This window comes from Salvelinus sp. IW2-2015, linkage group LG15, assembly GCF_002910315.2.
Source record: "Salvelinus sp. IW2-2015 linkage group LG15, ASM291031v2, whole genome shotgun sequence".
Lineage (NCBI taxonomy): Eukaryota > Metazoa > Chordata > Actinopteri > Salmoniformes > Salmonidae > Salvelinus > Salvelinus sp. IW2-2015.
In genome coordinates this window covers 29,455,554-29,476,778 of record NC_036855.1, presented here as the reverse complement: position 1 = coordinate 29,476,778, position 21,225 = coordinate 29,455,554, and the positions used below count along the sequence as shown (strand labels likewise).

Genomic DNA, 21,225 nt, shown 5'->3' with positions numbered 1-21,225 from the left:
CTATTATTGCACACAGTCCATGCAACTTACTATGTGACTTGTTAAGCGAATGTTTACTCCTGAACTTATTTAGGCTGGCCATAACAAAGGGGTTGAATACTTATTGACTCAAGACATTTCAGCTTTCATTTTGTATTAATTAGTAAACATTTCAAAAAACATAAATTAACTTTGACATTATAGGGTATTGTGTGCAGGCCAGTGACACAAAATCTTCAGGCTGTAACAAAACAAAATGTGGAAAAAGTCAAGGGGTGTGAAGGCACTGTAAATAGTTAACCAAATAGCTACCCGGACTATCTGCAGTTAACCCTTTTTGCACCAACTTTTTTGACTCTTTTTTGACTCTCTTTGACTCACATATGCTGCTGCTACTGTTTACTATCTGTCACTTTATGCCTAGTTATACTGTATGTACATTAGGGGTGTCCCTGACAACAACAAAAATATTGGTTGACCAATCAATACATTTTTTGGATTTTAGATGACTATTTCATGAAGCTGGTTGAGAGAATGCCAAGAGTGTGCAAAGCTGTCATCAGGGCAAAGGGTGGCTACTTTGAAGAATCTAAAATCTATATTTTTTTGGTTACTACATGATTCCATATGTGTTATTTCATACTTTGATGTCTTCACTACTTTTCTGCAATGTAGAAAATAGTAAAATAAAGAAAAAGCATGAGTAGGTGTGTTAAAACGTTTGACTGGTGCTGTATATGGATGATGTATAAAGCCATGCACATTTAACAGTTAGGCTGTTGATTATAGACCTAAACAAGTTGGTGTTTCCTCTCTCCTCACTATTCTTTGAAAATTAAGGCATGTAATATAACCATATACAATTTCTGTAGCACATGTCTTAGAGTGATGCACTGTCCTATTCCCACGGCCTCCACAATGGATTAGTCTACAGGCGCGAATCAGACAGGCGTCTTGTACACCTTGATTACATTTTTTTTGTTGCTATATGCTTGACTAAAGAAATCTCGTTCGACCAACAGCTTATCGACCAATCAATCGACTAAATGGGGTCAGCCRTAATGTACATATCTACCTCGATTATCTGGCAACCCTGCACATTGAATTGGTACTCCTTGTATATTGCCATGTTATCATAACTCATTTTGTATTTATTTATTACTTTCATTATTAAGTGTTTTACTTTTCTATTATTTCTCTATTTTCTTTCTCTCTGCATTGTTGGGAAGGGCCCGTAAGTAAGCATTTCACTGTTAGTCCACAACTGTTATTTACAAAGCATGTAACAAATAACAGTTGATTTGACTGAATCTAAACTGGCCCACCACCCTATAAAGACACTTTAAGTTGCGGTTTCCTTTATTTTGGCAGTTACCTGTGTGTTTTCCTTGTTAGTTTCTTTCTTTCTGTTACTTATCTGTAGGATGCAAATGCTCAACAGTAGTGGGACTAGCAGCATTGTCGGTCTGTTATAACTCCTCCTCTCACTTTAACAGAATGATGGTTCTTCTTCTTCTTCAGTCAGGAACTCAACATGTGTTACTCACAACTCCTCAAGTACACTTGATGTGTGTGGGGAAAGATAAACAGAAAAAAGTCTTACCTTGTCATCAACGTCACTCTCGCTGTCACACTGCAAGGGAAGAGAAAGGGGAAACATAAGGAATTATTCATTTTATCCCCCCCCCCGCCACCACCAACCTCATAATCAGTGCAGATGTTATTTTTATGGGAGACTTCTTGTTCAGTGGCAGCTTTCAACACAAATGAAGGTAGATGAAGGGAGAGAGAGTGTCGCGTTTGAGAGTTTTCCAGGTTCTAAAGGAGTACACAGTACTATACAACAACGCTATTCTTGAGTTTTCTGTGCAAATACCATCGTTTACAAAAAGTGGAAAACAATATCAGTATAGAGTGCACGAGTTATCGAGTTTCCATTTCGCAATCAACAGAAAAGTGTCCTTCACTCTTTTGATTAGAATATCAATTGTGCTTTCCACACATCATCAGATCACCATATCCTATAACCAACATTCTCTATTAGTATATTTAACATGAATGTATTTCACATTTGGTTATTAAAAAGGGACTAAAACTTTTGAAATGCAAATGTGCAATTATGACCACAACGTATATAACCACTTGTCTCCTGTATGGCTAGCATTCCTTTATAAGGCACAAAAGCTGATCTCTCATTTAATCTCTACTTCCATTTCTCACGTTCATTAGGTGTTAATAGTGAATAAATGCTCCTCCAGGCCGCTCCTCTCTCACTACAATGGGAAGTGAAGTTGTGGAAACAGGAGTGGACCAGTTGGTCAGACCTCCTGGACCTCACAGTGGGGGAGCCAGGGAGAAAAGAGAAAAGCTATTCAAGCAAAGAGCCATAGAGAAGAGAAGAAGAGAAGGTCCCCTGAAAAACACTGCCTGCCTGGCTTCAATCTGTCAATTAAGTTTCTGTGGCAACATATTTAAGTGCCCCTCTTTATTTTGTTTAACTCCTTTTCAGAGCCCCGGCACAAAGGGAGACTTTGGGTCAAAGGAGGCACAGCGGCCCTTTGTGTTGTAGCGTGGTGGGTCCAAATGTATAATTAAGTAACGAGTACCAATCAGCACTACAGACCAGACCTGGGTTCAAATACTAGGCAAAATCTTTCAAAAACAGTTAGCATTTGCTTTAGTCTGCCTTGAAGTGCAGGACGGGGCGGGATTTGCACTTTTGCGACTATTCTATTTGTTCGATTGCACCTGGAAAACTCAATCAAGCCCAGCTTCAGTATTTGAAATGATTTCAAATAGTATTTGAACCCAAGCCTGCTACAGTCCAGAGGTAAGGATATCTCCAGAGAGCTACTCTTATGCCCTTGAATCTTCCCATTCTGTGAGTGAATGACAGAATACTTTTTCTTACTGGGGAGAGTGGTAAGTCAAGAGATTCTGTGGCTCAACATGATATGAATGACCATGTGTMTGCGTGTTACATCTGTCTATATAACATCTTAAGGCTATGCTGAAGTCCTAACCTTCCATTTTGAGCCATTCTTACAGAAGAAAGGGAGTCGAAACATTTACACCGGAGGCCAGATCAATGAAAAAGAGAGAACACAGTTGTTAATGCATTGATTTCCTTTCTATAGCTGGTCATTGTTGATAGTATTCAGAGGCAGTGAGTGAATGAGAGAGAGACTGGGAGACACATATATAGCGAGAGAGAAACAGAAAGAGAATGAGAAAGAGAGGGAAAGACAGGAAATCAAATGGCCATGACTTTGGAAAGCATGGTTAAATGTTCCATTGTATACAATCAGTTGTGTGTGTGTGTGTGTGTGTGTGTGTGTGTGTGTGTGTGTGTGTGTGTGTGTGTGTGTGTGTGTGTGTGTGTGTGTGTGTGTGTGCACATGTCTATGTGTGTGAGTTCAGGATTAGAGAAAAAAAGCCTGTTTGCTGTCTGTACCTTAATTCTCCAGGGAATGTTTGCAAACCCTAATTTCAGGGCTTTACTTGTCAAAATACATTATAGGTACATGGTATTAAAGAAACTGGAAGTGGCTTAGGCTCCCTGTCAATCAACTTCCCATTCAGCATTGGGAGTTCTCTGCAAATTGATTGTCACACATTTCTACCCAGATGAGCCTGTTACTGACTCAACACAACCTGTAATCAAGCAGCATTTGTCTCTCTCTCACCACTCAGTCATTTGTTTTTTTTTAAATCACCACATTCAGAAAAACTGCAGACTTTCTCCTAGATTTGCCTGTTGACGTTGCCCCTGGAAGTAAATGGATCCTGGTTTGAGATCATACCCAGGGAACTGGGAGAAATGTGTTCTTAGTATGCACCACAACGGCTGCCTGCTGCTGCCGGGCGGCTCACACAGTGATGCTAGTTCCCCCTGTTATTGGGGCCGGGCTGAAACCCTGCATGTGCGGTGGAGAGGAACAGGTGGATTCCCCAAGCACAGACCTGCAGGCTGGTCTTACTGAGGATGAGGATGAGAGCAGAGGATAAGGAAGCCACAGAGTGCTGCTGCCAGTGCACTGGAGAGGAGGAGAAGGAAAAATAATATCGAAATAGCACAGCAGGGCTCTCATCCCCCCCTCACCAATCTCTTTAAGAGACATTTCCTGCAGCAGAGTGTAAATGGAGGACTAGAGGAAGGATGGAGTTTCTCAGCAGGATAGGAGTTTCAAGTCAAAAGCGACAAAAAAACAACAGCATTAAACACATAGTGGGGACATGGAGGTGGCTCCTGAGGAGATGAAAGAGGTCTGTCAGGGCTGTGTTTGGTTAGCATGGTTCCAGGCTATAACTACATCCTATTATAGGTCTACGCTGAGTCTATGTTAGGTCTACATTGGGCCGATGTGGGAAAGGGCTACAGTGGGGGCTGCATTAGGCCAATGCCATCCTGTACAACAGGATGAGAACAGGGTTCTCTCGCTGTTCAACTGAGAAGAGATCCTCTGTGCTGTAGCAGTCAACTAGGGCCAAGCCAGGAGAGGGAACACATCAGCCAAATGGGGAAAATGGAAAACCACAAACACACCAACCTCCCCTAACCAACAGCAGGACGGCAGGCCAGGCCAGTCAGAGGGGACGTCGTTAAAAACCGAGAGATATGTTGCTCGCAAAATTCCCTGACAGGAGCCCCAGCGGGTCCACCCTCTCATGGATATTCAAAAACAACCCCCACCAAAGAAGAAAAAAATTAGAGAAGATAGAGAAAACCTGGCTACTGGTTCAGAGGCAGMCGGAGCGAGGAGCAACATCTGCACCTGGCAACCGCTGCCGCAGCGAGAAGAAATCAGGGAATAGCTTCACCGGATGACTCAGGCTCCCTTCCCTCTCCTCCCCTCCACACCTCAGACGGATGGTTTTGACATTTACACAGCTTTCAKCACTTTAGGAGCAGGAGATTTATTTTGACAGAAGAAACACCAGTCCAGACTGGACCCGGGTCGGGTCTCAGTGCTAGGCTAGCCCCAAGACGAGCCCATATCTCAGACCTGGAATGAGGCAACAGGGCTGAGGAGGGAGACAGGAGGCTTCAGGATTTTTTGTTGTTGCAGATTTTGTAATAGACATGTGGGGGAAGACAATAAGTGCTGCGCATCCCGGAACACATTAAAAAACGACTGGCCAAATTAATCACACAGTTCCACCCGTCACATTCTGAGGAGACTTGCGATAAATTTGCCTCGAAGATAGAGGGAGAAACTTTTCCGGCGACATAAATACTGGCACAGCATCAATGTCTGTCGGGGCTGTCTGCTTGAATACTGATTGGGGCCATCCTGGCTGTGAGATATCCACAAGGATGTAAAAAAAGAACGGAGGCTTGTGGCGCATACATTTCACTGCCAGCTTGTGCTCCAAAAATTCAACTGTGACATTATACTGAAACTATTCATATTTTTGCCTCAGTCAAATAAAATAGTCTCAGAAATACCACCACCCACAGATATGATAAGACCTCATATTCACTATTGACAAAGCCAAAAGGGTGAGACAGTTGGCCATCTTCATGTTGTCAGAGAGAATGGAGTCCAGGTACTGTTTTCCTCAGTCCTAAACGGCCATCTTGGTTTATTATTGGAGAACGTGGTGAAAAGCACAAATTTCATACTGTGTCAGACCTCAGAAGCACTCTCTGTAGGCCATATTGCCCATCCAGATACACAGGGATCTAATGGTAGCTTTACCCATGAAACAGCCACAATTTCCTCCACCTCAATTTCCCTCCTGTGGCTCCGGAGATGAGGTGTGTGATATTGGGTGTGTCCCAAATGTCACCGAAGCGGAAAATATTTTTGATATCTCAGATTGTTCTGGCAAGTCTCACATAGAAACTTAAGTGAGAGGAAGAATGTTTGACATGCTTTTTACATTAGTATGGCAAACCGTTTTTTAAGAAAATCATGAGTGGCCATTTTAGGCCCTTTTTAGACCTATACATGCCTCCTGTAAAACCTGATGATCCGTGTACCCTACATGATACAGACAACATACTGGTGTCATTGTGCTCCTTCGAGTGTGCTCCAACATATYGAATATGTTTAGATTCTGAAATACACATTTTCTAATGCATTTATTCAACATTAAAAATATTAATATTTTAAAACAACCCTTTTTGATTTTGTTCAGTTTAAGACATTGTTTGGAACAATATCATCTACAAGTACATCAAATGTCCAGAGTGGGCTCTCTGCTAATTCAATTTTATGAGCACCACCAACACAGTGGATGGCAAATAGAATCAAAGGGAATTCCTTCTGCTGGTGATTTGCTGAATATGCAATCCTAAAAGAGCGCTGTGATTGGTTAATGACTTAAAATGTACATTTCTATGTATAAAATGGGTCATATCAATGAAAGTACCAGAGAGCCCACTCTGGAAATTTGATGAGTTTGAAGAGTATATGGTTCCAGACAATATTTAAAAAATGAAGCCAAATCAAAAACGGTAGTTTTGAGATATTAATCTAAATATTTTTCATGTGTATTTCAGAATGTAGACATACTCCAGATGTTAGAGCACACTATAAGGAGTGTAATGACACCAAGGTGTTGTCTGTATCATGTACGGTTCACGGATCACTATGCATACATCATGATACAAAAATCAATAAATTGTGATACAAATGTAAAAAGCGTGTCTAACATCCTTCCTCTCAAGGACGTTTCTAAGAATTGCCAGAACAGTCTTAGATACCAAAAATAGTTTTTGCTCCCGTTGGCGTGGAATCGCACAATAGGGTACCTTTTAGGAGACCACCAACCACCAGGCAGGCATGTTGTTAGCAGCCGCACTGGAAGTTTCTATTGCACCACAGAGCATGGCACAAGGTTAAGCACTTCTTCCTACAGGACTCACACATCCATAATTCATGGAGCCGATGTTTCTTGCATGCTCCTGTGTTTTCAGCCCCCTCTCAGTCTCAACACCATCCATGGGAGAAAGAGAGGGAGAAACATAATGATGAGTCATCGCAGAGGCTCGGGGGTGGGAGAGGTTGAGACGACGCTGAGATTATCCTGATTGTGTGACAAACAAGGGGAAAATTCGACAAATAAACCTCTCTTCTGGGCGCCAATGGAAGAGTGCACAATGCCCTGGGTTTGCTGTAAACCAAAGGCGGAGCGAAAACAAAAAATGCTAAATTTTCAATAGAGAGAGGCCAGTGGTTACGTTATGTTCTCCCACAGTAAATAAAATAGTTTACTGGCACCACAGAGTTCATAGTCTCTAACACTGGGCTTTACCGTTGACGTGACTACCAGTGTCACCGCCACTCGACCTTCTTAACCTTTGAGAAGACAAAATAACAAAATGAAGCATTTCCTCATAACCCCTCCTGTCACCTGCATACGAGTCCTGCACTCTGACTTGACCAAAGGCTCAGATCCATTCAGCCATTTGACCCTTGACCTTGCCTGGGGGCTGCATGYGAAGTCAGGGGCCTAAATTTATAAACCGTGTGTACGTACATACAGTTGAATTCGGAGGTTTACAACACACTTAGGTTGGAGTCATTAAAACTCATCTTTCAACCACTCCACTAATTTCTTGTGAACAAACTATAGTTTTGGCAAGTCGGGGTTAGGACATCTACTTTGTGAATGACGCAAGTAATTTTCCCAACAATTGTTTACAGATTATTTCACTAATAATTCACTGTATCACAATTCCAGTGGGTCAGAAGTTTACATACACTAAGTTGACTGTGCCTTTAAACAACTTAGAAAATTCCAGAAAATGATGTCATGGCTTTAGAAGCTTCTGATAGGCTAATTGACATCATTTGAGTCAATTGGAGGTGTACCTGTGGATGTATTTCAAGGCCTACCTTCAAACTCAGTGCCTCTTTGCTTCACATCATGGGAAAATCAAAAGAAATCAGCCAAGACCTCAGAAAAAGGATTGTAGACCTCCACAAGTCTGGTTCATCTTTGGGAGCAATTTCCAAACGCCTGAAGGTACCACGTTCATCTGTACAAACAATAGTACGCAAGTATAAACACCATGGGACCACGCAGCCATCATACTGCTCAGGAAGGAGACGCATTCTTTCTCCCAGAGATGAATGTACTTTGGTGCGAAAAGTGCAAATCAATCACAGAACGACAGCAAAGGACCTTGTGAAGATACAGGTACAAAAGTATCTATATCCACAGTCAAACAAGTCATTTATCGACATAACTTGAAAGGCCGCTCAGCAAGGAAGAAGCCACTGCTCCAAAACCGCCATAAAAAAGCCAGACTACGGTTTGCAACTGCACGTGGGGACAAAGATCATACTTTTTGGAGAAATATCCTCTGGTCTGATGAAGCAAAAACAGAACTGTTTGGCCATAATGACCATCGTTATGTTTGGAGGAAAAAGGGGGAGGCTTGCAAGCCAAAGAACACCATCCCAACCGTGAAGCACYGGGGTGGCAGCATCATGTTGTGGGGGTGCTTTGCTGCAGGAYGGACTGGTGCACTTCACAAAATAGATGGCATCATGAGGTAGGAAAATTATGTGAATATATTGAAGCAACATCTCAAGACATCCGTCAGGAAGTTAAAGCTTGGTCGAAAATGGGTCTTCCAAATGGACAATGACCCCAAGCATACTTCCAAAGTTGTGGCAAAATGGCTTAAGGACACAAAAGTCAAGGTATTGGAGTGGCCATCACAAAGTCTGACCTCAATCCATAGAAAATTTGTGGGCAGAACCGAAAAAGCATGTGCGAGCAAGGAGGCCTACAAACCTGACTCGGTTACACCAGCTCTGTCAGGAGGAATGGGTCAAAATTCACCCAACTTATTGTGGGAAGCTTGTGAGAGGCTACCCGAAATGTTTGACCCAAGTTAACCAATTTAAGGCAATGCTACAAATACTAATTGAGTGTAGGTAAACTTCTGACCCACTGGGAATTGAGATAGAAATAAAAGTAGAAATAAATATTCTCACTATTATCTGACATTTCACATTCTAAAATAAAGTGGTGATCCTAACTGACCTAAGGCAGGGATTTTTACTAGGATTAAATGTCAGGAATTGTGAAAAACTGAGTTTAAATGTATTGGCTGAGGTGTATGTAAAATTCCGATTTCAACTGTATATATCCCAAAATGTATGTGCACAAGTTTTCACGCAAAATAATAATAATTAACTTGACTTGAGAATGTGCTCACCTCCCCTAATCTTTAGACCATGCGTACGCACACCTTCTAGTGGTTAAAATATTGTATTGCCAGCTGGCAAGTAGGTCAAAGTATTTGGTGCAAATGGGGGATATGATGAAAAGCTTATTCAGAAAAAACTGTCATGTTTTGTCTGGATCATCATGTCTTGTCCCTGTGCTTCCTCTGCTGGTCTTATTGGTTCTTCCCTCTTTCTATCCCTCTCTCTCCCCCTCCCTCTCTCCTCTCCCGCTCTCTCTCTCTATCGTTCCGTTCCTGCTCCCAGCTGTTCTCATTCTCCTAACGACCTCATTTACTCTTTCACACCTGTCCCCTATTTTGCCCTCTGATTAGAGTCCCTATTTCTCCTCTGTTTTCCGCTTCTGTCCTTGTCGGATTCTTGTTTGATGTTTGCTGTCCTGGTCCTTGTTCCGTTTCCCTGTCGTTTTTTGCCTTCTCAGATGCTGCGTGTGAGCAGGTGTCTATGTCAGCTACGGCCTGTGCCTTCCTGAAGCGACCTGCAGTCTGTGGTGCGTCTCCAGTCGTTCCTCTCTACTGACGAGAGATTCAGTTTCCTGTTTTGGATTTACCTTTGATATATCCAGGAGAAGCATTGTTTGTTTGATACTGGAATAAAGATCTGTTTCTATTACGTCGCTTTGGGTCCTCATTCATCAGCATACAGAAGAATCCGACCAAGAGACCCAGCGACTACGGATTCTCGCAACACTGCCGTCGAGATCCAGGAGCAATGCTCGGCAGACACGAGCAGGAATTGTCTGCTGCTCGTCATGCCGTTGAGACCCTGTCCGCTCAGGTCTCCGATCTCTCAGGACAGTTTCAGAGTCTTCGTCTCGGCCACCAGCTACTTCCTGGTCTTCCGAGTCTCCGGAACCTAGGGTTAATAACCAGCATGTTACTCTGGGCAGCCCACTGAGTGTCGCTCTTCTCACCCAGTGTATATTGTGTTCTCTCTCCAGCCAACAATACTCAAGAGAGAAGCTCGGATCGCTTACGTCATACATCCTTACTGTCGGGCTCGGAGTGGGGCACAGCTATCTGGGAGGCAAGGCTGAGTGTTCTAACGTTTATCAGAACTTTAAAAGAGGAGATGATACGGGTTTTTGATCGTTCAGTTTTGGGAAGGAGGCTTCCAGGGTCCTGGCTTCCCTATGTCAAGGTGATCGATCCATAACGGATTACTCTATAGAGTTTCGCACTCTTGCTGCATCCAGTGACTGGAACGAGCCGGCGTTGCCTCGCGTTCTGGAGGACTCCACCTGAGGTTAAGGATAGATCTTCTCCGGGAGGTTCCTTCCAGCGTGACTCTTTGATTGCACTCGCCATCCGCATAGAACGACGGGTAGATCTTCGTCACGAGCGGGAAGAGCTCGCGTTAACGGTGTTTCCCTCTCCGCATCTCAACCATCTCCTCCCACCGGCTCAGAGACTGAGCCCATGCAGCTGGGAGGTATTCGCATCTCGACTAAGGAGAGGGAACGGAGAATCACCAACCGCCTTGCCTCTATTGCGGTTCTGCTGGACATTTTGTCATTTCATGTCCAGTAAAAGCCAGAGCTCATCAGTAAGCGGGCTACTGGTGAGCGCTACTACTCAGGTCTCTCCATCAATCCTGTACTACCTTGTCGGTCCATCTACGCTGGACCGGTTCGGCTGCTTCCTGCAGTGCCTTGATAGACTCTGGGCTGAGGGTTGTTTATGACGAAGCATGGGCTCGGAAACATGACATTCTCTCAGCACGTTAGGGAAGCCACGCCCATGTTCGCCTTAGATGGTAGTCTTCTCCCCAGTATCAGATGTGAGACACTACCTTTAACCCTCACAGTATCTGGTAACCACAGTGAGACCATTTCCTTTTTGATTTTTCGTTCACCTTTTACACCTGTTGTTTTGGGTCATCCCTGCTAGTAGTCATAATCCTTCTATTAATTGGTCTAGTAATTCTATCCTATCCTGGAACGTTTCTTGTCATGTGAATGTTTTAATGTCTGCTATCCCTCCTGCTGTTTCTGTCCCCTACTCAGGAGGAACCTGGTGATTTGACAGGAGTGCCGGAGGAATATCATGATCTGCGCACGGTCTTCAGTCGGTCCAGAGCCAGCTCCCTTCCTCCTCACCGGTCGTATGATTGTTGTATTGATCTCCTTCCGGGACCACTCCCCTCGGGGTAGACATACCTCTGTCGCTCCCGAACGTAAGGCTCTCGAGGATTATCTGTCTGTTTCTCCGACGCCGGTACCGGGTGCCTTCTCCTCTCCCCGAGCGGGTTTTTCTTTGTTAAGAAGAAGGACGGTACTCTGCGCCCTGCGTGGATTATCGAGGGCTGAATGACATAACGGTTAAGAATCGTTATCCGCTTCCCCTATGTCGTCAGCCTTCGAGATTTTGCAGGAGCCAGGTTCTTTACTAAGTTGGACCTTCGAAACGCTTACCATCTCCGTACGCATCAGAGAGGGGACGAGTGGAAAACGCGTTTAACACTCCGTTAGGGCATTTGAATACCGGGTCTCGCGTCGGTCTCGCTATGCTCCAGCTGTCTTCAGGCATTAGTTTGATGATTACTGAGAGACATGCTGAACATTTTGTGTTTCGTTTACCTTGACGATATCCTGATTTTTTTCACCGTCACTCGAGATTCATGTTCAGCACGTTCGACGTGTACTCCAGGCCTTTGAGAATTGCTCACGTGAAGGCTGAGAAGTGCGCCTTCCATGTCTCCTCTCACATTTCTCGGTTCTGTTATTTCCGCTGAAGGCATTCAGATGGATCCCGCTAAGGTCGCAGGCTGTCAGCGATGGCCCGTTCCTAAGTCACGTGTCGAGTTGCAGCGCTTTCTCCGGTTTCGCTAATTTCTATCGCGTGTCATTCGAATTTCGGTCAAGTGCTGCCCCTCTCACAGCTCTGACTTCTGTCAAGACTTGCTTTAAGTGGTCCGGTTCCGCCAGGGAGCTTTTGATCTCCTCAGAAGCGTTTTACATCCGCCCCTATCCTTGTTACTCCTGACGTCACTAAACAATCATTGTCAGGTTGACGCTTCAGAGGTGGCGTGGGAGCCATCCGTCTCAGCGCTTCCATCTGACGATAAGTCCATCCTTGCGCTTACTTTTCTCATCGCCTGTCGCCATCGAACGCAACTATGATGTGGGTAACCGCGAACTGCTCGCCATCCGCTTAGCCATAGCGAATGGCGACAGTGTGGAGGGGCGACCGTCCCTTTTGTTCGTGGACTGACCATAAGAACCTTGAGTACATCCGTTCTGCCAAACGACTTAATGCACGTCAAGCTCGTTGGGCGTTGTTTTTCGCTCGTTTCGAGTTCGTGATTTCTATCGTCCGGGAAATAAGAACACCAAGCCTAATGCCTTATCCCGTCTCTTTAGTTCTTCTGTGGCTTCTACCGACCCCGAGGGATTCTCCTGAAGGCGTGTTGTCGGGTTGGCTGTCTGGGGAATTGAGGACAGGTAAAGCAAGCACTCACTCAATGCGTCGCCGCGCGCTTGTCCTAGTAACCTCTCGTTCGTTCCTGTCTCTACTGTCTGGCTGTTCTTCAGTGGGCTCACTCTGCCAAGTTAGCTGGCCACCCCGGCGTTCGGGTACGCTGCTTCTATCGCCAGCGGTTTGGTGGCCTCTCAGGAGCGGGACACGCGCCGTTTCGTGGCTGCTTGTTCGGACTGCGCGCAGACTAAGTCAGGTAACTCTCCTCCTGCCGGTCGTCTCAGACCGCTTCCCATTCCTTCTCGACCATGGTCTCACATCCGCTTAGACTTTATTACCGGGTCTGCCTTCGTCTGCGGGGAAGACTGTGATTCTTACGGTTATCGATAGGTTCTCTAAGGCGGCACATTTCATTCCCCTCGCTAAGCTTCCTTCGCTAAGGACACGGCACAAATCATCATTGAGAATGTGTCAGAATTCATGGCCTCCCGTTAGAGCCGTTTCAGACAGAGGCCGCAATTCACGTCACAGTTTTGGAGGAGTTCTGTCGTTTGATTGTGCTGTCCGTCATCTCTTCCGGGTTTCATCCCCAGTCTAACGGTCAAGCAGAAAGGGCCAATCAGTCGATTGGTCGCATATTACGCAGCCTTTCGTTTCGAAACCTGCGTCTTGGGCAGAACAGCTCCCTGGGCTGAGTACGCTCACAACTCGCTTCCTTCGTCTGCTACCGGGCTATCTCCGTTTCAGAGTAGTCTGGGTACCAGCCCCTCTGTTCTCGTCCCAGCTCGCCGAGTCCAGCGTCCCTCCGCTCAGGCTTTTGTCAACGTTGTGAGCGCACCTGGAGGAGGGTCAGGTCTGCACTTTGCCGTTACAGGGCGCAGACTGTGAGAGCCGCCAATAAACGTAGGATAAAGAGTCCTAGTATTGTCGCGGTCAGAGAGTGTGGCTTTCCACTCGTAACCTTCCCTTACGACAGCTTCTCCGCAAGTTGACTCCGCGGTTCATTGGTCCGTTCCGTGCTCTCAGGTCGTCAATCCTGTCGCTGTGCGACTGCTTCTTCCGCGACATCTTCGTCGCGTCCACCCTGTCTTCCATGTCTCTTGTGTCAAGCCTTTTCTCGCGCTCCTTCGTCTTCCCTCCCCCCCCCCCGTCCTTGTCGAGGGCGCTCCTATTTACAAGGTACGAAGTCATGGACATGCGTTCTCGGGACGTGGTCACCAGTACTTAGTGGATTGGGAGGGTTACGGTCCTGAGGAGAGGAGTTGGGTTCCATCTCGGGACGTGCTGGACCGTTCGTTGATTGATGATTTCCTTCGTTGCCGCCAGGGTTCCTCCTCGAGTGCGCCAGGAGCGCTCGGTGAGTGGGGGGGACTGTCATGTTTTGTCTTGATCATCATGTCTTGTCCCTGTGCTTCCCTCTGCTGGTCTTATTAGGTCTTTCCCTTTTCTATCTCCCTCCCCCCTCCCCTCCCCTCCTCCCGCTCCTCCTCTATCGTTCCGTTCCTGCCCAGCTGTTCTCATCTCCCAACGACCTCATTTACTCTCACACACTGTCCCCATTTTTGCCCTCTGATTAGAGTCCCTATTTCTCCCTCTGTTTTCCGCTTCTGTCCTTGTCGGATCTGGTTTGATGTTTGCTGTCCTGTGTCCTTGTTCCGCCCTGTCGGTTTTTTGCCTTCTTCAGATGCTGCGTGTGAGCAGGTGTCTATGTCAGCTACGCCTGTGCCTTCCGAAGCGACCTGCAGTCTGTGTGTCGCGTCTCCAGTCGTTCCTCTCTACTGACGAGAGGATTTCAGTTTCCTGTTTGGATTTACCTTTGATATATCCAGGAGAAGCATTGTGTTGTTGATACTGATAAAGACTCTGTTTCTATACGTCGCTTTTGGGTCCTCATTCATCAGCATAACAAAAAAAAAAAAAAAAACAAGAAAACATATTAGCAATAATGCAGCCATTTGCCGATTGTGAGAAGAGGGGAAATCTGTGTTTTATTTTTTGAATCTAAAATAATTAGACAGGAATCTTTTTCCTATTTATTTTATTTTCATAACCGTTGCAAAATAAATTCCTCACCTTTCCTGGCCGTGATGGGTTCATATTCCCGAAGGAGCCATACAACAATTACCGTGCGCATCTCTCATTTCATTGGACATAGTAGCCTAGTAAATAGATACAGGAGACTATATGTATTTCAAGTTTTGCAATATCATCGGCAGCGCGGTTTATAATACAGGTATACAGTTGCATTTACCAGCTGAACAGTTGATCTTTTACGTTGAAGTAGGCCGTAGGAAGCTACTGTAAATASTGTAATTGACAGTCCATTTCCAGATACAGAATAAATGACTGCTAAAGATTAAAGCATTCTACCAACAAAGTAAATAGACTGGTAGCTTATGTCAAATATTTGACAGTATGAGTAGGCTACAGTATTGGTGTGTGATAGGAGCGTGACATGATTGCCTATTTAATCCCAGAGCCCATACCAAGGCAGGGCATAGAAACCCAATAATCTATTGATAAACTAAATGAACAACAATTTGTCTTTTGCATGCTGTGGCCTAATGCCAATAGTTCCGAATTATACAGCAAATAAAGGGCATTATTGTCACCATAAAAGGTGAACGGAGGGTGTTTTCCAGGCAGAGTTTTAATGCTCGTTCACGGGCGCAGTTTTACGACAGGTCTGATTTATAACAGGAAACAGGCTGTGTATGCCGTTGTGCCAAGTTTCTAAATGTCAATAGTTTGGAAACGCGAAGTCTTTTCAGAATTGGTGCACGCAGATTCTTTTGGGGAAATTTACGCAACGGTTATAAATGAGGCCCCAAGTGATTACCAGGGGTCAGACCGAGGGCTGGGGATTAGGGATGTATTGATCCAGCTGAAGATGGACGCTCGGAGTGAAAAGTGCCCACGGGCGGAAATTATATCGACCACAAGAAGAAAAGGCCCCAGCTCTGATGTAAAACCATATTTGAGCTGGGGACCTCTGAGATGGCTGTACAAACAGAGAGCTGAGTTGAGAGTGAGAGCGAGAGAGAGAGAGAAAGAGAAGCATAGAGGAGAGACAGGGGCTGTGAGCAGCTCTTTACATTAGACAGGCACCAAGGTTCCTTCCCTGGGAGGAGCTGACACACTTCAGGGAGCTGAATAACAGACCATGTAAATCAACCAGAGTGATGAAAGATATAGGCCTGACCCCCGACCCTGCCAGGCCAAGCCAAGCCAAGCATGGCTTTACAAAACCCAGATCCCGTGCAAACAGCCTCCTTCAGGGACAGCCAGCCCAGCGCTTCACTTCACTTCCAGAGCAGTGTAGAGCATGTGGTCAGAGGACAAGCAGGAGGGAGGGAAACAGAGGGGGAGATTCCCCCTTTTTTAAATTTAAAGACTGCCTTCCCACTGTGCACACACTGGTTGAATCAATGTTGTTTCCACGTCATTTCAATGAAATTATGTTGAACCAACGTGGAATAGACATTGAATTGACGTCTGTTCCCAGTGGGTTGTGCCTTCCAACTTGAAATCCCTCAGCCTTTGCTTTCAGCACTCGCTAGGGGAGGGGGGCTGGAGGGGTGTTGGCGGTCTCTCACAGTAGTCTGGCAGGGAGAGGAGCAGACTCTAATGGGACTGATAGGAGAGAGATTGGGGAGCATTTATTCATGAGAAGAAGAAAAACAAGCTGCCAAAAAGCCAGCAGAAAAGGGACTGGGAATACACAATCGTATTATGAATACGCAACAGCCCTAGGAGAGAGAAAAAAAATGGAGGCGGTAGGGGAGTACGAGAGAATTGGACAGAGAAAGAAGGGGGAAATAGAGAGAGGAGAGAGAGAAAAATACTGATTTACAGCGTCCATTTTAGCAGCTCATCTTTCATATAGCTCCCATTGGCTTTCTGTTTTCTCCCTGACCCTCTCCTCTCTCTCTCGCCTTCGCAGCTTCCAGATAACTCCACAACCACCACCAGTAGCAACCACCTCCCTGTCAGAGACACACACCCACCCACACACATAACCCCTGGCTTCCCTCTGTTTTAACGCGGCTCCTGGCCCCCACCGCAGAGCAGAGCTGTAGTAGCAGCAGAAAGCAGGCACTGGGCATTGGAAATTTAAGTCGGGTGTAGGAGAAATTAGCAGAGGAAGGAAGGAAATGGGATGTTGACTTGAACTGGCCCTGAGGGCAGCTGAGAGTCTCCCTTCTCAGCTCGGCTCCGCTGGCTACCTGACAGTTTGATGGAGTGAGTGGAGGCTTCCCTGAGGCCCGTCTCTCACACTGATGTAGCTCAGTGAGGAACAGATTGAGCCTCCGGGCATTTCTCTATACAGTCTCTCTCTCTCTCTCTCTCTCTCTCTCTCTCTCTCTTCTCTCTCTCTCTCTCTCTCTCTCTCTCTCTCTCTCTCTCTCTCTCTCGTCTCTCTCTCTCTCTCTCTCTCTCTCTCTCTCTCTCTCACAGAGAGAAGAAGGGGAGGGAGACCAGACATGCAATAGACACACAAACATACACACCTGAACACATACTCCCCCTTCCCTGTACCTCTCCTCCTTGGACAGCATTGTTGATTAGCACTAGAGATGCTGTTAACTGAGTTCCAGCATACGCACAGGGGGAGAGAGAGAGAGAGAGAGGTAGGGAGGGAGAGATGGAGGGAGAGTGAGTGAGAAAGAGATAAATAAATAGGAGCTAGGGAGAGAGAGAGGGGGAGTCAGGGGCTGTGAGGGAGCAGACAATGAGAAGAGTCTTGCGGCAGCCCACTGTGCGCTGGTCAAGAGAAGCATGTGCCGCCGGGGGGCTCTACTGCTAATTTCAGGGGGCAGCCAAGCGCTTCACGCTAGACTTGTCATTCGGCCAGAGGGGCATTCATGCTGGGTGACAGCAACTGCGAAAGCAGGCCATTCTACCCCCTCCCTCCCTTCCCTCTCGCCTCCCACCCTCTTTTCTCCTCTGCAATGATCAAAAACTGTCATAGGCAGGCTAAAGAATTACAAATGAGTGTCCTGTGGCACTGGCTGGGACTGGATTCAACTCTCCCTCTCTTCTCTCCTCCCTCTCTCCTCAGATGGCCAGGACAGTGCAGCTCATCTCCAACCCCCTGTCTGTCTGCAGGCTTTTGTACTGCAGCTTGCTCAACAACCAGTTAACACAGCATTAATCTACAACAAAACAAGAGGGTTAACCCCAATCACAAATCTAATAGAAATACAAAATGTGAGCTCCTGTCCTGGGATGAGCAGAGAACAGCAGCTCCCACACTAACACTGCATCCTAAATGACACCCTATTCCCTAGAAAGTGCACTAGTTTTGACCATAGGGCTCTGGGACGCACGCACAGCAAGGCCAAATCTCTCCCCTGTTACATGTTCTGTCTGTCTGTCTGTCTGTCGTAGAGATGAAACCGCTGGCCAACAGATTTAATCAGTGACATCGACTTCCAGAGGATTTGGCTTGCCCTTGGGTTACCTCTGAACTTGGATAGGAAAGGAGAACAAAGTCATTGGAAATCATTAGGGGGTAGTGTAAGGAAGACAGAGCAAAAGTCTGGTCTTCGCTGTGGTGCAAAACAAACTTTCCTCACCCTTGACTGAGGTGCTCATCATGAGGACTAGGCTACTGTTTAGAAAATAAAAGATCAGACACTTGTTTTCCACCGAGCCACTACGAGAAGAGAGAGAGAGGAGAGAGAGAGAGGAGAGAGAGGAGAGGGACGAGAGAGATGAGAGAGAGCGAGAAGAGAGAGAGAGAGAGAGAGAGAGAGAGAGAGAGAGAGCAGAGAGAGGAGAGAGAAGAGAGAGAGAGAGAGAGAGAGAGAGAGAGAGAGAGAGAGAGAGAGAGAGAGAGAGAGAGAGGAGAGAGAAGAGAGAGAGAGAGAAGAGAGAGAGAGAGAGAGAGAGAGGAGAGAGATGGGGGAGAGGAGAATAGGACAGAAGCAAGAGGGATGAAAGGAGGAGGGTGAGAGATGTAGTCAGTAATGAAGGGTTGGGGGTTGAATTAACCTGAGAGCAAGAAGGAAACTTCTGTTATCTTTCCAAACAAGCTATCACGAGAGATGGAGTAGGGAAGAGAGAGAGAGAAGGGAAGAGAGGGATGGAGAAGGGAAGAGAGAGGGAGAAGGGAAGAGAGAGGGAGAAGGGAAGAGAGGGATGGAGCAGGGAAGAGAGAGGGAGAAGGGAAGAGAGAGGGAGAAGGGAAGAGAGGGATGGAGCAGGGAAGAGAGAGGGAGAAGAAGCGAGAACAGAGAGAAGGGCAATTCCATGGTAACGGAATTTCATTTTAAAATGTATATCAAACAGAAACCATTTTACAGGAAGAACTGTGCACATACAAAGATTGGTATAAATCTTAATTTATTTTTTACTGTGTAAATTGTTCAAAGTGGTCATTGTGCATAGAGTTGTATGGTTTGTTAAACTTTGAAATCAATGGTTTTTGGTTGCCATACATTTTAAAGTGAAAAATCAGAGTATCAGCGTAAATCTGTTACCGTGGAACTGCCCAGAGAGAGAGAGAAGCATGAGAGAGAGGGAGAAAAGAGGAGGGGGTACAGTATTCACAGTGAACATCCTCAGGCTGTGAATAATTTAGRYGAGCACTGGGAAGACGAAACAAAGACGAACACAAAACACTGGCAGCGTTTGACCCAGAGCTGCAGCTACATCAGCACACATCACAGTTGAGAGCTCCCTTTCTCTCTCGCTCCTCTCCCTCCCACTCTCTCTGTTTTTTGCTCTATCCCCTCCCTCTCTTCCTCTCTTCCTCTCTCCCCACCCCCTCCCTCTCTCCCCCTCAGAGCCAGCCAGTGAGGAAACAGCTGTGCTCTCTTCTTGTTTAGCCTCACAGTCTATGAGACCCAACAGAATGGCTGACAACTCAGTTCCATATACATCCCACTGTCACTTCCCCCATTCATCCACTCCCCCCCCCCCACCGGTCCTCAGAGAGAGGAGAGAGACATGACGCTGTCTGCCACTGCTAATACTGAAGCAGGGAAGCTGGGCTCAGCCCAACCTTCATGGAGCCCGGCCGTCCCTGCAGAGTGCAGACACAGTGCCCATCACAGTCAGGAGCTCCTCTCCTTTGCCAGACGTAGAGACAGCTCTGAGACAATGCAGCTACAATCAGCCAGTGGATATGGCAGGGTAGGGTCGCGCAGACAGTAGGGTTCTATAGTGCGGATGGAGCAGACCTCTGCTCTCTCCGTTATTAGGGGTAGGAGAGATTCAATGGAGCTGATTAAGCACACTTCGTCAGGGCACCATGCATCACTTCACCTGCTGAGGTGTCTGTCTGTCTGTCTGTCTGTCTGTCTGTCTGTCTGTCTGTCTGTCTGTCTGTCTGTCTGTCTGTCTGTCTGTCTGTCTGTCTGTCTGTCTGTCTGTTCTGCTCTGTCTGTGTGTGTGTGTGTGTCGTGTGTGTGGTGCAGTGGGCTGAGGATGGCTTCTGCGGAGGGGGGGCAAGTTTGGGTGGAGGGGGTGGTCGGCCGGAGGGTGGGGTCCCGCCGCTCATCAACACTGCAGGGCGAGGTCATTTATTACCGTAATTAAAATGTGGCCATTTACAGTACGGAGCACCAAAAAAATCCGAGCAAAAAAACAAACAAACAAAACAAGTAACATACTTTCCAATACAAACAGCTATTCTCTCTCCCCGTCTGTCTCTCTCTCCCTCTTTGTCTTCCCTCTCTCTCCCCCTCTGTCTCCCTGACATTAATGGGAGGTCCCTTGTTTGTAAACGTGCCAAGTTGTGTGCACCACCGCAGGCTGTCTATTACAGCAGCCCTCTGGGATGCCTGCTCCATATGGCGCCACATATGGCACTCAGCAGCATCAATTAATGTTGTTATAATACAGATTTTTATCAGCTGTGTTTTCACTCCTTCCCTCCTCTCTTTTACCTTCGATTCTCTTCATTTCGTCCCACTCCCTCTCCCTACCTCCTTTGCGTGTGTGCGTGCGTGCGTGCGTGTGTGAAGCTTTCGCCCGCCTTCCTTTCCCTGATTCCTCACAACCTGTCTTATCCCCTATCAGAGAAGTTGGGCTTTTGAGCTCACCTGTCAAAGCTGCGTGGTGCTATAGAACCACATTCAAAGGCCCTGAAACATGGGGCTTTTGCTCCCTCCTGCTTTCATGCACTAGCTACAAAAGTTGCACAATTGTCAACGTGTCAGATTCTCCTACAGCAAAGGAAAGAKAAGCTTCTGAAATAGAAAAACTGCAAAAAGTTGAAAACACTTCAAGTGTACCAGGAAGGGAAATTGTGATGATGTAAATGTATAATAGTGACTATGGGGGTTGGATGAGTCCTTTATTAATCTCTTCTACCTCCTGTAGTGGTCACATCGGGTCAGCATTAGGCCTTATCAGAAGGATCATTTGTGCCTTAAGTGTGTACAGTACAAAGCCATCCTCACACAGACAGACACAACGGAACGGGGTGACWTTGGTGTRTTGATCTGYCGGGGAGGAGAACAAGAGAGCAGCAGAAAGCGGCGGCGGTGCGGCGGAGTGGTGCTCAAAGGGCTCCCACGCCAACACGCACAGCAAGCTTCATCAGACAACGAAAGAACGAGAGAACGCCACAATTAGAGGAGATATCACTGGCAGCCCGGTGAGGAACGCTC

General features: G+C 46.4%; 1 protein-coding gene across 1 annotated transcript in view; it reads right to left on the bottom strand.

Annotated features, from left to right (window-relative positions):
- LOC111973641 (autism susceptibility gene 2 protein-like) overlaps window positions 1-21,225 on the bottom strand; it is a 429,231-nt gene that overhangs the window by 142,852 nt on the left and 265,154 nt on the right. The window contains 1 exon segment of the mRNA XM_070447353.1: window positions 1,583-1,612. Within this exon segment, the coding sequence (XP_070303454.1) occupies window positions 1,583-1,612 (30 nt within the window).